The sequence below is a fragment of the Triturus cristatus genome, chromosome 5_1 (genome assembly GCF_964204655.1).
Source record: "Triturus cristatus chromosome 5_1, aTriCri1.1, whole genome shotgun sequence".
Classification (NCBI taxonomy): Eukaryota; Metazoa; Chordata; class Amphibia; order Caudata; family Salamandridae; genus Triturus; species Triturus cristatus.
In genome coordinates this window covers 15,400,974-15,416,187 of record NC_140587.1, presented here as the reverse complement: position 1 = coordinate 15,416,187, position 15,214 = coordinate 15,400,974, and the positions used below count along the sequence as shown (strand labels likewise).

Below are 15,214 nucleotides of genomic sequence, written 5' to 3'. Positions count from 1 at the left end.
GCTCGGTACGTACACATACCTCTTCATAAAATGAGCATCACACATGTATATTCATCACTGTCGCTAAGCCTTTGCTTCCATCCTGTAGGTGACAGTGCATATGCCCTGCGTGAATACATCCTCACCCCCTACATTAATCCAGCAACACCACAGGAGCAACGCTACAATGCAAGCCACATGAGCACCAGAAATGTGATAGAGAGGACCTTTGGGATTCTGAAGAGTCGCTTCAGAATCTTACATAAGACTGGTGGTGCCTTGCAATACAAACCAGACACCTGCTGCAGGATTGTAGCAGTATGTGCCATGCTGCACAACATCGCAACCAGAAGGGGGATACCCATAGAGGTGGACAGGAATGACGACTACCGGGATGACCAACCACCCGCACAACACCGACAGGCACAAGTTCCTAACACAGCTGAGGGCCAAAGGACATACATCACGCAACATCATTTCTGATCCAGGTAAGAATGAGCCAATGACAAAATAATTTGTGGTGCTACTGTTTAATGCACAGGAGCACTGATGTATGTGCGGGCACACATAAATGCGATTTAGAGATCCCCCACACAATGAGGAACTAAACATGCCCGTTGTAGTCACGGGTGTGCAATTGTACAATTGGAGAGGACCATGGTTACCCCACCATGGTCAGGGATGGCGTACTGTATGTCTAGTGGTGCTTGCCACGAACGCCCAGCCTCCTATCACCTGTCTCCTCCACCTCACCACGGCCTGTCCCTGTGGCTGTGGAGCAGCGCGAACTACGCCTCCTGGTGCTGGTCTCCACCACGGATACGCTGCTGAAACTTGAGGCAGCCTCACTGCCGTCCTCCCCTCCCAAGGTGCTGCCACTGTAAGTTCCGCTCTGCAAGTGTACCACTGCACTGGTCACCTGGCCTAGGGCCTTTGCGACGTCACCACAGTAATGGCCGAGGTCCACCTGCAGTGACACGGAGCGTTGGGACAATACAGCAGTGCTGTTGCACAGCCTAGTGATGGCCTTGGTTGATGCAGTGGAACGGAGCAAGTTCTGTCTGTGCCTCCGTCGCTCACTGTGATGCCCTGCTCTGATGGCACGGGTGAGTTCCTGGAGGTCCTCACTCAGTTTTCCGTTCCCCTCTGCCACTACAGTGGTCATGTCCCGCACTGCCTCTGTCATGGTACACATCTGCTTTGCAAGGCGCGACATGTGTATGCTAATGGTCCCCATGTGTCTCCCCTGCAGGCGCTGGACACGCAGCATCTGTGCCTCGATGCCACCATATGGGGAGCTTGCTTGGTCGGCTACATCCGAAGTACTGCGCAGGGACCTGCGCCGCTGCGTGACTCGGCCACGTGCTGGTGGTGGTGCTGGCGGTGTGACAACAGTGGGACTTTGGGGAGATGGTGTTGCAGGACTCGGGCATGCATCCATCACCTGCCTGAGGGGGGCTTGTGCCCTGCGTCTTCGCGGTTTGGTTGCAGCTGGCGCAGCAGGTGGTGGTGGTGGTGGTGGTGGTATGGTTGCTGGTGGAGGTGGGGATTGACCCTCCTGCGGAGTGTCACCATCAGAATCAGCTGGTGTCTCCGAGATGATGAGGCGGCCGCTGTCATCTGAATCGGCAGGAGATGCATCTGTGTGTGAAACAGTGCATGGTTAGTGGGATTATTACTACATCAGTTTGTAATCTTTCATACATGTCCTTCTATTAATTACAATTTTTTAGTCTATGTTTTCCTTCTACTGCTGTTGGGAAATAATTTTGCTTTTATGACTATACTTGCACACCGGGCTGACATGACTACGACTCCCATGATGCACTACTGATATGAGGGAAGATGTGTGGTGCACTTCTGCCTGCACACTGTGATCGAGCTGGGGGGACGGGAATGGGTATACGATATGCAGAGTATGGGCGCAGGCATGCATCTTACCTTGTTCAGTTGTGGCAGCGCCGGAGGTGTCCATCTGCATGAAACCCACGACCGCCTCTGGCTCGATGGTCCCCTCGACTAGCTCCTCAAGGGCAGTGTATGCAGGCACTGTGGATGGTCCCCCTCCTGTGCCAGCTGCCTCCCTAACCCTTTCTGCGATCCTCTCCTTGGCCCTCTTCTTGAGGTCGTACCACCTCTTCTTTAGTTCGTCGATGCTACGGGGCCTCACTCCCACGGCATTGACCCTCTCCCTGATGCGCAGCCATATGCATCTTTTTTCTGCCTCTGGCACCTTGAGAGACAGCTTTCCAAACAGCCTATCATGTTTGCTGCTCACCCCCTCGATCAGGTGCTCCAGTTCCCGGTCTGAGAACTTTTGCTTTCTCTTCCTGGCTGTTTCAGCGGTGCCTGGTGCATTCTTGTCCATCCTGCTGAGGGTAGGGTGGAAGTCTTGTCAGTGTGGATTCTGTAGCCCCAGCCTGTGTCCTGTTCCTCCTCCTGTGTGCTCTTCAGGCGAGTGATTGAGGGTGGGGCAGTTGTACTTCCTGGTAGTGATGTCATAAGACCGTTTCCAGAGCGACCCGTTTTTTGCGATTCCGCTATTACCGATTTCGCTAATACCGATTTCGCTATTACCGAAATCGCTATTACCGATTTCGCTAATACCGAATTCGCTTTTTGCTATTCGGTGTTTGCTCTACTCACTAATGTGGATTCGGTAAATATTAGCGATTTTTAAGGAATCGCTCATTTTCACCGAATCTGTTGATGCATTCTGAAATGCGATTCCTTAATACCGATTCCTTATTTCTCGCTATTAAGGATTCGCTTTTCACAATGTTGATGCATGTGCACCATTGTTGGGCCGTTGGACCCTCCGACCTCTGCCGGACACCGGTTCATTTTGGTGTTAGTGGACCACGCCACTCGGTACCCGGAGGCTATCCCTCTGAGGACCATCACTGCACCGGTGGTGGCGCGGGCCCTGTTGGGGATTTTTACCCGAGTGGGATTCCCCAAGGTCGTGGTGTCAGACAGGGGCACGAATTTCATGTCGGCCTACATGCAGGCCATGTGGAAGGAGTGCAGAGTGACCTATCGGTTCTCCTTTCCTTACCACCCCCAGACTAACGGGCTCGTGGAGCGTTTTAATAAGACTCTAAAGGGGATGATCCGGAGCCTACCAGAGGACTTGAGGCGGAAGTGGGACGTCCTCCTCCCTTGCCTGCTGTTCTCATACCATGAGGAGCCGCAGAAGGGAGTCGGGTTCAGCCCTTTTGAGCTGCACTATGGCCACCCCGTTAGGAAGCCCCTCAGCCTGGTGAAGGAGGGGTGGGAGAAGACTTCAAAGAAGCTTCCCTGTGATGTTGTCAGCTACATTCTGGCATTCCGCAGCCAAATGGCCAAGCTGTGGAAGGAAGCCTCAGACAATCTGGAGGCTAGCCAAGCCGTCATGGAGGAGTGGTATGACCGCAACGCTCGGACGGTGAAGTTGGACGCTGGACAGAAGGTGTGGGTCATGGAGCCTGGGGAGCTTAGTGCCCTCCAGGACCGGTAGACTGGTCTGTACGAGATTGTGGAGCGACGAGGCCAGACTACCTATGTCGTTTAAAAAAAAAAAACTTGAAGACCCCCCAACAGCCCCATCGGGTGCTCCACGTCAACCGCCTGAAGCCACACCATGAGCGATCTGAGCTTGCTCTCCTCATAGTGACAGATGGGAGCGAGGAGGAAGAGAGTGAGACTCTTCCTGACCTTCTGGCGGCCTAGGAGAAGGATGGATCGGTGGAGGGCGTGATCCTCTCCCCATCCTTAACCCCAGAGCAACAGAGGGACTGCCGCCAGGTATTGGGGCAGTACGCCTCGTTGTTCTCCCTCACGCCTGGAATCACTCATCTGTGTACCCATGATGCGGACACAGGGACAGCCCACCGGTAAAAACCAAGTCTTACCGGCTATCGGATAGAGTGAAGAACAGCATCCAGAGTGAGGTGGCAAAAATGCTGGAGCTGGGGGTGATTGAACCTTCCAGGAGCCCGTGGGCTAGTCCGGTAGTGTTGGTGCCGAAAGCGGCCCCACCGGGCACCACACCAGAACTTCGGTTCTGTGTGGAGTATAGGGGAATGAACTCTGTCACCAAAACAGACGCTCACCCGATCCCATGGGCAGATGAGTTGGTGGACCGGCTGGGAGCAGCCCAGTACCTCAGCACTATCGACTTGACATCAGGGTACTGGCAGATTGCCATGGCCGATGGAGCAAAGGAGAAAACAGCGTTCTCCACCCCGAGGGCCACTTCCTGTTGGACCCGGCCTCGTGGCGTGGTCCTGACTTCCCTGGGATTGGGCCCGTTCCCCGCCCTGGCCTCCACGGGCCACCTGTTCGAGCTGCACGAGGTCACATACACCTCGGGGCTCCACCATTTTGTTGCCTGCCACGTGACCCTGCACACCAGCCCACATGACCCCGCTCAACCCGGCCTGAGCCCCAGCAAGGCCCAGACATTGAGGCACCAAGAACTGGCCAGGGGGTATCATGTGAACACTTCCTCGCCCCTGGCGGCGGGCGGTATCGATGGGACCCCCAACCGTCCCTACACACCGAGGTGCGATCGGCCTCCATCTCTCCTGGGCCGGGCGCCTCTCCTGCTGGGCGTCTGGCCGCTCCCAACCCGGCCTCTCCGCCCCCCGGGCGCAAGTGTCCGGACATCAAAGGGCTCCAGACCTATATCTGGGGCGACCCCGCAACAGACCGGCAGTTGTATCCCGGAGTCGAGAGCCCTGCTGATCGAATCGCGGCCGACCCTACGGAGAAGAACTCTTGCTTGAAACCACCGAGAGCCCTGCAGACTGCGTCGCGGCTCCTTCTTGCTGAAACCTTGAAGCCACCCGGAACATCGGGGCCCTGCTGACGCTGTCGCGGCCCAACCTCGCTGAAGCCTCCCTCGGAGCCCTGCTGACGACGTCGCGGCTCGAGCTGAGCAGAAACCATCTTGAGAGCCCCGCTGACCTGGTCGCGGCTCTCCACGAACTGAACGCCAGAGCCCTGCTGACGCCGTCGCGGCTCGACCCCTCCGAGATCCGGAGGCCCTCCAGCTTGAGGATAAGAACTGGGCCCCAGGTACCCTCGTACCAAGCTCCTGCCAAAGACTGTCCCGCTACCCCTTCCCTTCTAAAGAGACACTGAGACTTTTGTGGATCCCTTGATCCCTTTTGTGTAAATATTGATCCCGTAACCTTTAAGTGCTGATAAAGAATTGCTCGTCTTGAGACAACCTCCTTGAGTCCTGTGTGGTGGTGTTACTGTGCTAGTACATGATAGGAGAAGGACCTCCCTGGAGGCTTCTCAGCAGCGCTCGGCTACTTCGTGCAGTGTGGGGGCCCCTCTGGGTGGTCTCTCCGACTCCCCGAGGTCCGCCTTCCAACATTTGGTGGCCAGCGACGGGATCCGAGCCGAATGCAGTACGTACAAGCCAGTAACCAACTAGCTACCCATCCAGACAAACGGAAGTCATGAGCAACCAAGAAAACAACGCGACCACGGAGTTCCAGCCCGAACGGTTGGAGGAATACAACCACAAAGAATTGAAACAGTTCTGCAAGGACAAGGGCATTGCAACCACCGGCCTAGGTACCAAAGAAGAGATGCAGAAAGCCCTGAAGACCTGGCTAGAGGCCGAGGCAGGCCCCTCCCAGAACGAAGGTCCCCTGCCCCTGACTGTGGCCCCACCAACCGCACCGACTCCGGCAACCGGAGGAAGAAACAGCCTAGAAACCGGCCTCTCCGCAGAGGAGATACGAGAACGGGAGGAGGTCCGGAACCACGAACTAGAGCTCGCACGACTGCGGCTGGATGGCGAACTCCAGCAGGCGGAAAAGAAAATAGCCCTAGAGCAGCTACGGCTACAAGAGGAAATAGAAGAGAAGAGACGGCATAGAGAGTTGGAAGAAAAGAGACTGACCCTTGAGCACGAGCGAAGTCTCAAAGAGCTCGAGCTCAAGGCACAGAAAGGGGGGACCGACACCCCCAGTAATAGTGACGCCCTACCGCCTGCCGAAGCCAAGGTACATATCCCTAAAGATGTCGTCAAGGAGTACTATAAAAATGACGGTATAAAGATAGAATATCGACGGGAAAATATCGACTAGCATTAATATCGTGGTAAGAATATCGACTGTGAAAAATATCGTAATAGAAAATATCTTTGTAAAAAATATCGTTTCTTGAGAATGACAAAAATATCGTCAAGAAAAAATATCGATGAACAGAATATCGTTGATCAAAATGTCGTTTTATATAATATCGACAGAAAAATATAAGTTGTTATAAAATTTATAAAAAAATATCTATTATGTTTTTAAAAAACTTACAAAACTCCTACTAGTAATAATATGTGTTATAAAATATTTTCTACAAAAGAATTGTTAAAATTTTAGTAGCGGGTTATTGGTATTATAGGGGATAAGGGTGGGTAGTAATTTAAAATTAGGTTTTTACAAAATTTCTAAAATATAAAAATATTAGAAAATAATTAAGAAATCTAAATTTTAATTAGAAATTTCGAATTGTTCACCAAATTAAATTTGTAATTAAATTTTAAAGTTCGCCAAAAAAATTTTAGGAGCGGGTTTTTGGTATTATAGGGGATTAGGGTGGGTAGTAATTTAAAAATGTCGTGTTTTAAAATTGTATAAAATATTAATAAATTAGAAATTTATCATGAAATCAAAATTTAACTTCGAAATTTTAAATTTTACATGAAATTTATTTTTTAATATTAATAAAAAATATTAAATTAATATTGAAGAAGCGTTTTTTTGGTATTATAGGGTAATAGGGTATAAAAAATAATTTAGATAGAAAAATTTATATTGTTTACTAACCTGCACATTTCCTGACTTATGTTGGATTGGAGTTAGAATAGTAATTAGTTATGGTTTACTATCCAGCACTTTCCCTGACTTATGTTGGATTGGAATTAGAATAGTAATTTATTATGGTTTACTATCCAGCACTTTCCCTGAGTTATGTTATGTTTGGAGTTAGAATAGTAATTTATTATGGTTTACTATCCAGCATTTTCCCTGACTTATGTTGGATTGGAGTTAGAATAGTAATTTATAATGGTTTACTATCCAGCATTTTCCCTGACTTATGTTGGATTGGAGTTAGAATAGTAATTTATAATGGTTTACTATCCAGCAGTCTCCCTGACTTATGTTATGTTTGGAGTTAGAATAGTAATTTATTATGGTTTACTATCCAGCACTCTCCTTGACTTATGTTATGTTTGGAGTTAGAATAGTAATTTATTATGGTTTACTATCCAGCACTTTCCCTGACTTATGTTGGATTGGAGTTAGAATAGTAATTTATTATGGTTTACTATCCAGCACTCTCCCTGACTTATGTTATGTTTGGAGTTAGAATAGTAATTTATTATGGTTTACTATCCAGCACTTTCTCTGACTTATGTTGGTTTGGAGTTTGAATAGTAATTTATTATGGTTTACTATCCAGCACTCTCTCTGACTTATGTTATGTTTGGAGTTAGAATAGTAATTTATTATGGTTTACTATCCAGCACTTTCCCTGAGTTATGTTATGTTTGGAGTTAGAATAGTAATTTATTATGGTTTACTATCCAGCACTTTCCCTGACTTATGTTATGTTTGGAGTTAGAATAGTAATTTATTATGGTTTACTATCCAGCACTTTCCCTGACTTATGTTGGATTGGAGTTTGAATAGTAAATTATTATGGTTTACAATCCAGCACTTTCCCTGACTTATGTTGGATTGGAGTTAGAATAGTAAATTATTATGGTTTACAATCCAGCACTTTCCCTGACTTATGTTGGATTGGAGTTTGAATAGTAATTTATTATGGTTTACTATCCAGCACTCTCCCTGACTTATGTTATGTTTGGAGTTAGAATAGTAATTTATTATGGTTTACTATCCAGCACTTTCCCTGACTTATGTTGGATTGGAGTTAGAATAGTAATTTATTATGGTTTACTATCCAGCACTTTACCTGAGTTATGTTATGTTTGGAGTTAGAATAGTAATTTATTATGGTTTACTATCCAGCACTTTCCCTGACTTATGTTGGATTGGAGTTTGAATAGTAATTTATTATGGTTTACTATCCAGCACTTTCCCTGAGTTATGTTATGTTTGGAGTTAGAATAGTAATTTATTATGGTTTACTATCCAGCACTTACCCTGACTTATGTTGGATTGGAGTTAGAATAGTAAATTATTATGGTTTACAATCCAGCACTTTCCCTGACTTATGTTGGATTGGAGTTAGATTAGTAAATTATTATGGTTTACAATCCAGCACTTTCCTTAACTTATGTTTTGTTTGGAGTTAGAATAGTTAATTATAATGGTTTACTATCCACCATTTACCCTGACTTACGTAGGATTGGAGTTAGAATAGTTAATTATTATGGTTTATTATCCAGCATTATCTATTTACTATTTTTAATAAGAATAATATATGTCATGTTGTAATATTCATTTCAACAATATAAATTAAAAACATTTTTATAACATTTTTACATACATATGACAAGTTTCTAAAATAAGAAATAAAAAATTTTAGATCTTTTTTTTATTCATAGTTTAATTTGTTACTGCAAAGATATTGAACATTTTATAAAACATTTAACATAATTTTTGTTAACAAATGATATTGCAGTTTTGTACATAAATACAGTTTAAATTATGCATACATTAGTATATTAAATTTTAATATTTTTAATAAAAATGTAATATATTACATATTTTTTATGACATTGATTTTATCACGATATGTACATAACATAAATTTACATTTTTTAACATCTGAGAAAAATATTTAACAATGAAAAACATTTTTTAATATACAATAAACAATTAATACATAATTCTATTGAACATATTAATGTATATTTTACAATATTCATTTGTTTTTTAAGAATAAAAAGTAAATTATTACTAAACATGGTAAATTTATATTTAAAGGATGGATTTAGCTATTAGGTCTAAGTATGCTAGACCTTCTATACTTGGGTACAGTCTAGTTTTTTGCTGGAGATATTCGTACATATTTAATGTTTGTTTACTTAGTTTAGGGCCAATTTTAGAAAGGGATTGCTCTATTCTGAGTTCTTGGTAGCTTTGTTCTTTTTTAATGCTTTGGATTAGTTTGTGAAGTGTTGGTTGACTTCTTCCTAAAGTGGCTTGGAAGGCATTATGCCATCCTTCAACTGCGTTGTTAGTTTTAGCTTTCTGTGCTATTGTACTAGCATACACATTCCACCATGGAATTTGAAATTTAGGTTGTCTACGGTGGCCTGAACGATGTAATCTTCCAACCCAGGTATCTTCAAAATAGTCCAAGAAGGGAGTTAGTATTTTCTCATTGGTGCGGTAGAAAGGGCTGTCAATTAATAAATTGTAGTAGTTAGCTACTTCTGTTGTTGGTACATATGCCAATGCAATCAACTTTTTTATTTGATAAGCAAAGTTACTGTTTGTAGAATATTCAATGCTTAAGGTAGATTTTTGTAAGTGCCTCCATATACTTTGGTTGTAGTGATAATAACAACCTTGTATTGAGGTATGGGGATATATCTTAAGGATAGCTTGAATCATGGCTATTTCAAAGTCAATTATAATTCTTTGAGGATAGTAATTATCTGTTAATTCTTTGATCTTTGTTAAAAGTTTAACGTAGGTAGTATTTGTTTTGTTTGGCAGCAGAGTATAAATTAGAGGGATATTTGTATCTTGGTATTCCCCATGGATGGTGTAAAGTTGATAGAAAGGTTTGGGACAAACTTTAAAAGTCCCGTCCATCATCCATGTTTCACATGAGTTAAGTTTTTGCAAATTACTATTAGTAGCAAAAAGTAAAACTCGTTTGTCATGACTCTGGTTGTCATACATTAGGAATTTATCCTCATTATGTGTAATGGTATATTCAGGATATATTTTTATATCCTTAAAACTTTCTGGCGTTGGTGGAGTTGGATCTGAAGCACGTTTAGTTTTTGCAATTAATCTTTTTAAGTTGGGAATAGAAGGTAGCTGTCCTGTCACATGTTCTGGCACTTTGCTTAAAACATTTTTCAAAATACTAGTGCTTGTTTCTTGTGATCCTTTACTAGCATCTTTCAATGTTTCCAGTGCTTCTCTAACTTCCACTTCTGTTACATTTGGTGGGTGGTTATGCTCACGTACATTTACCACATTGTTATCAACAGTTGTTGCTCTACCATAGCATGCACTTGAGTAATATTTGCTACATTTCCAATGGGTCTTATTCGCTTTTACTCTTTCTTGGGTGTAGGTGTAACCCATGTAGTTCAGCATTAGTTTCCCTTTTTGCGAAGTAATGAAAGTAGCTCCAGTTGCCATGTCTAAGGTAGATCTGTGGAAAATATATATATGTATTTTTAAGAACATTGAAGACGATTTACAGAGATGTATATGAGAGCAGGAAAAAGCGTGAACATATACTTACTATGTGGCTTCACTGGTAATTCTTTTATTCTTATTTCTCTTTCTGAATTTTCTTCTTTTTAAGTTCTGTAGTAGTGTTAAAGAATAATTGAAAGACATGATTTAGTGTTATAGGTGTTTGATTTTACTTTCAGAATTGTTATACATACAGTGACTATACTTACTTGATGTAGTAGAAGATGTTGGTAGTGTAGTTGTAGATAGGTAAATAATTTTGTAGAGTCTGTGGAAAAAATAATCATTGTGTTACTTATAGTATTTGGATGATAGTAGTTGTTAACATATGAAGTAAATAGTACATTTACTTAGCAAGTTTAAATAATTTTTATCAGCTATCTAAGTAGACATGGATAAGGTAGTTTATAAATGTTTTTACATCTAATTTTTTGGTCATTGTTGATAAGTTCAACATGTTTTGTTTTCACTCTAAAGAAGAACAGTTTTTAAATTAGGGAGTTTATCTACTTTTTGCTAAGTTCGAATGAAAAAAGCAATGGGATTTTACTTACTTGAAGTGTAGTATGACGTTTTGTAGTTGTAGTCGTAGGTTTGTATTCTCTTCTCTCAGCAAGGTAACCGTTTTTCTCCAAGTTTGTGCCAAAAATGGTAAATTACGTTAAGTGTATAATTGTTTTTATATTAGTGAGTTAATTAATGGTAGCTTTTGATTGGTTCAATTAGTGAAATTTCAAAATCATTGGTCGAGAACGTAATTTCGAATTAGAAAACCGTTATTTTCGTAAGAGTTTGTTGCATCACTATTTGTTTGTTAAAGTACATTGTAAAAAGTTTTATATGTGCTTTTTTGTTTTATATGTAAATAGTTTATATGTAGAAAATAATGAAATGTGTTTCACATTTAGGCCATCGGAGTGTATGATAGTATCAGTAAATGTAATTTTTTTTAACATATATTATATATTTTTATATCAATAAGTATTAGGAAAACTAAATAATTATATGTGTGAATAGTTTTGTAAAGTAAAATAGTAAAAACAAGTGAGTAAAATAAAAGAATCGTGCATATCGAGTTGGTAATAAAAAGACAATATTTTTTGTATATTTCTATAAGCAGATAGGTCGTCGATGTTAGTGTAGTCGATATAAATGCCTAAGGTAATGATATTTAAAATAAAGTCGATAATGTAGTAGTCGATATTTATGTTGTAGATATTAGTGTGAACGATATTAGGGTTGTCGATAAAAAAAAAATCGATATTTGTGTGAATTCTTGTTTAAGTATAGGATGACGATATTAATGTAAGCGATATTTTAGTGCCGATATTTATTTCTGACGATATTTATGTTAACGATATTCCATCATGGAACCAAAAATGACGACATCCAACAATGGTTCAAGGCATACGAGGTGGCCATGACCTCCCATCGGGTGCCCCGAAAGGACTGGGGTGCCGGCCTGTGGGGTCGGTTCCTTAGTGAGGGTCGAGACACACTGCTCCAGCTGCCAGAAGAGGTGATGACCTCCTACGACCACATGAAGGAGGCCCTGCTCACCCGCTACGGGCTAACCGCGGAAATGTACCGCCAGCGGTTCAGAGACTGCAAGAAGATCCCTGGTACCACCTGGGTGGAATATGTGGACTTTTTCAGCCGGGCCCTAGAAGGGTGGATCAAGGGTAGCAAGGTCACCACCTACGGGCAGCTAGTCGACCTCATTGTTTGGGAACATCTCTCCAACAACTGCTTCGTGGAGCTAAGGCAACACCTCCTCGACAGCAAGATGACCGACCCACGAAAACTCGCCGTCGAGGCCGATCGATGGGTCAACACCCGAGTCCCCCGGAACTCGATGGGGGAGTACCAGAGGAACCCCACCGGACCTCCCTGCCAACGCGGTGGAGGGGGAGGGCCGAACCGGAACCGGGACCCCCCCGCCGGGGCCCCCCGGAGCCCACCTCGAGGGCCGCCTCAGCAACACCTCTCCCCGAGCCTAGCCCGAAGAGGGGCGACCCCAGCCAGAACCGGACCACGGCCCCCAATAACCTGCTACGGCTGTCAACAAACCGGGCACTATGCCAGCGATCCGGTCTGCCCCCTGAACCAAAGAAGCGGGGCCGACAGCTGGCGGCCGCCGCCCTGGGGGAAGGAGAGGAAGAGGAAGAACCCCTCGACCGAGGAACCACCGAGTGGGAGCCGGCGGCCATGTCCCTGGTCTGCCTGGGCAGCCGAGAAATGGTGCCCCACACACCCATCCCAAGCAACACCCAGAAATACCAGCAGCAGGTCACCATCAATGGACGATGTGCCGAAGCCCTTCGCGACACCGGCGCCAGTGTCACCGCTGTCCGCTGCCACCTGGTGACCCCCGAACAAATCCTACCCAATGTGCTGTGCCCCGTCCGGACGGCCGACAACAGCGAAAGCCTATGCCAGATGGCCCTGGTCCCCTTCGAGTGGGGAGGGGTGACAGGCCTACTAAAAGTGACTGTCCGCGACGACGCACCAGTGGACTGCCTCCTGGGGAACGACCTAGAGAGTTCCCCCTGGGCTCAAGTGGAGCGACGAGAGCACCTCCGAATGCTGGGACTATCCGACTGGGCCTGCGCCATCACCCGGTCCATGGCCGCCCAGGCCCCCCGCTCGTCCTTGGTCTCCGGTTCCGCCAAGCCCGCGGGGCTCGGACCACCCCCCGCCTGCAGCGAGGGGGAGGCGGACACCGACACTGGACCTACTGAACCCTCCCCCGAAGAGATCGCTTCCCTCGGCGCCCTACCAGAACTTGCACAATGGCGCCACGAAGGGGGCCCCACCCGAGAGCAGTTCCAGCAAGAACAGCAGTCCTGTCCCTCTCTCGAAGGGGTCCGACAACAGGCGTCCGCACAAGCCAACGGTGACCAGACCGGCACCCACTGGGTCTACTGGGCCGAGGGCCTATTGTACAGTGAACAGAAAGTGGCAGAACTCGGGGCCAGCCGCGTGTTGTTGGTCCCCCTCCGCTTCCGGGAGTTCCTTCTCAACCTGGCACATGACGTGCCCCTCGCCGGACACCTAGGGCAAGACAAAACTTACAGCCGTCTGGTGACCCACTTCTACTGGCCCCGGATGCGGAGAGACGTGGAAAACCACTGCCGGTCCTGCCAGACCTGCCAAGCCAGCGGGAAGACGGGGGGTCGGGTCAAGGCCCCCCTCCAGCCCTTTCCAGTCGTCAGCACCCCGTTCGAACGGGTCGGGATCGACATTGTGGGGCCCCTGGACCCCCGGACTGCCCTGGGCCACCGCTTCATCCTGGTCCTCGTGGACCACGCCACCAGGTACCCGGAGGCTGTCCCGCTGAGAACTGTAACGGCCCCCGTGGTGGGCCGGGCCTTAATGGGAATCTTCTCAAGAGTGGGATTTCCCCGCGAAGTGGTGAGCGACCGGGGCACAAACTTCATCTCCAAGTACATGCGGTCCCTGTGGCAGCAGTGCGGGGTCACGTACAAATTCACCACCCCCTATCACCCTCAGGGGAACGGACTGGTCGAGCGCTTTAACAGAACCCTAAAGGGGATGATTCAGGGCCTGGAAGAGCCCCTCCGGTGGAGATGGGATGTCCTACTGCCATGCCTCCTGTTCGCCTATCGGGAGGTCCCGCAGAAGTCCCTGGGGTTCAGCCCGTTTGAACTGTTGTATGGGCATCCGGTCCGCGGACCCCTCAGCCTGGTCAAGGAGGGCTGGGAGACGAAGCTCCAAGGCGCCCCTCCTGACGTCTACCGATACCTCCTGACCCTACGAAACCAGACCCGCAAGTTCCGAGCCCTGGCCGAAGCCAACCTCGAGGCCAGCCAGGAGGATATGAAGCGGTGGTACGATCGGAACACCTCTACAATCGAGTTCGAGCCAGGCCAGCGAGTCTGGGTCATGGCCCCTGTTGAGCCCTGCGCCCTCCAGGACAAGTGGACCGGGCCCTTCAAGGTGGTGGAGAAGAAGAGCCCCGTCACCTACCTAGTCGACCTGGAGTCTCCACGGAACCCCCTCCGGGTTCTACACGCTAACCGGCTCAAACCCCACTTTGACCGGACCGAACTGAGCCTGCTACTGGCGACCGACGAGGGGGGCGAGGACGACTCAGAGCCCCTACCCGACCTCTTGCAGAACGACGTCCACGACGGATCCATCAAGGGTGTCCAACTCGCCTCCTCCTTGACCCCGGAACAGAGTAACGACTGTCAACAACTGCTGCAGGACTACGCAGCCCTCTTCTCCCTCACCCCGGGGGTGACCCACTGGTGCGTCCACGACGTCGACCCGGGGACAGTCCCCCCCGTGCGACACCGAGCCTACAGGGTACCCGATCGAGTAAGGGCATGCATCCAGGCCGAAGTAGCGAAGATGTTGGCCCTCGGGGTCATCGAGCCCTCCGACAGCCCGTGGGCCAGCCCTGTCGTCCTGGTACCGAAGGCCGCTGCACAAGGCCATCCCCCGGAGTTACGATTTTGTGTAGACTACCGAGCTCTGAATGCGGTGACCAAGACGGACGCCCATCCTATACCCCGGGCCGACGAACTCATCGACTGCTTGGGGTCCGCCCACTACCTGAGCACGCTGGACCTCACTGCCGGGTACTGGCAGATCCAGCTCACCCCCGGCGCCCAAGAACGATCCGCCTTTTCCACCCCTGATGGGCATTACCACTTTCGGGTGATGCCCTTCGGCATGAAGAACGCCCCGGCCACCTTTCAGAGACTCGTAAACAAGGTTTTGGCCGGGCTCGAGGCCTTCAGCGTGGCCTATTTGGATGACATTGCCGTGTACAGCAACCACTGGGCTGAGCACCT

General features: G+C 47.2%; 1 protein-coding gene across 1 annotated transcript in view; it reads right to left on the bottom strand.

Annotated features, from left to right (window-relative positions):
• Positions 1-628: 628 nt before the first annotated feature.
• The window catches only part of LOC146829966 (uncharacterized), an 82,809-nt gene continuing 68,223 nt past the window's right edge, over positions 629-15,214 (bottom strand). The window contains exon 2 of the mRNA XM_085603999.1: positions 629-1,620. Within this exon, the coding sequence (XP_085460125.1) occupies positions 677-1,620 (944 nt within the window). The 3' untranslated portion in view covers positions 629-676. The remainder of the gene's footprint in view (positions 1,621-15,214) is intronic.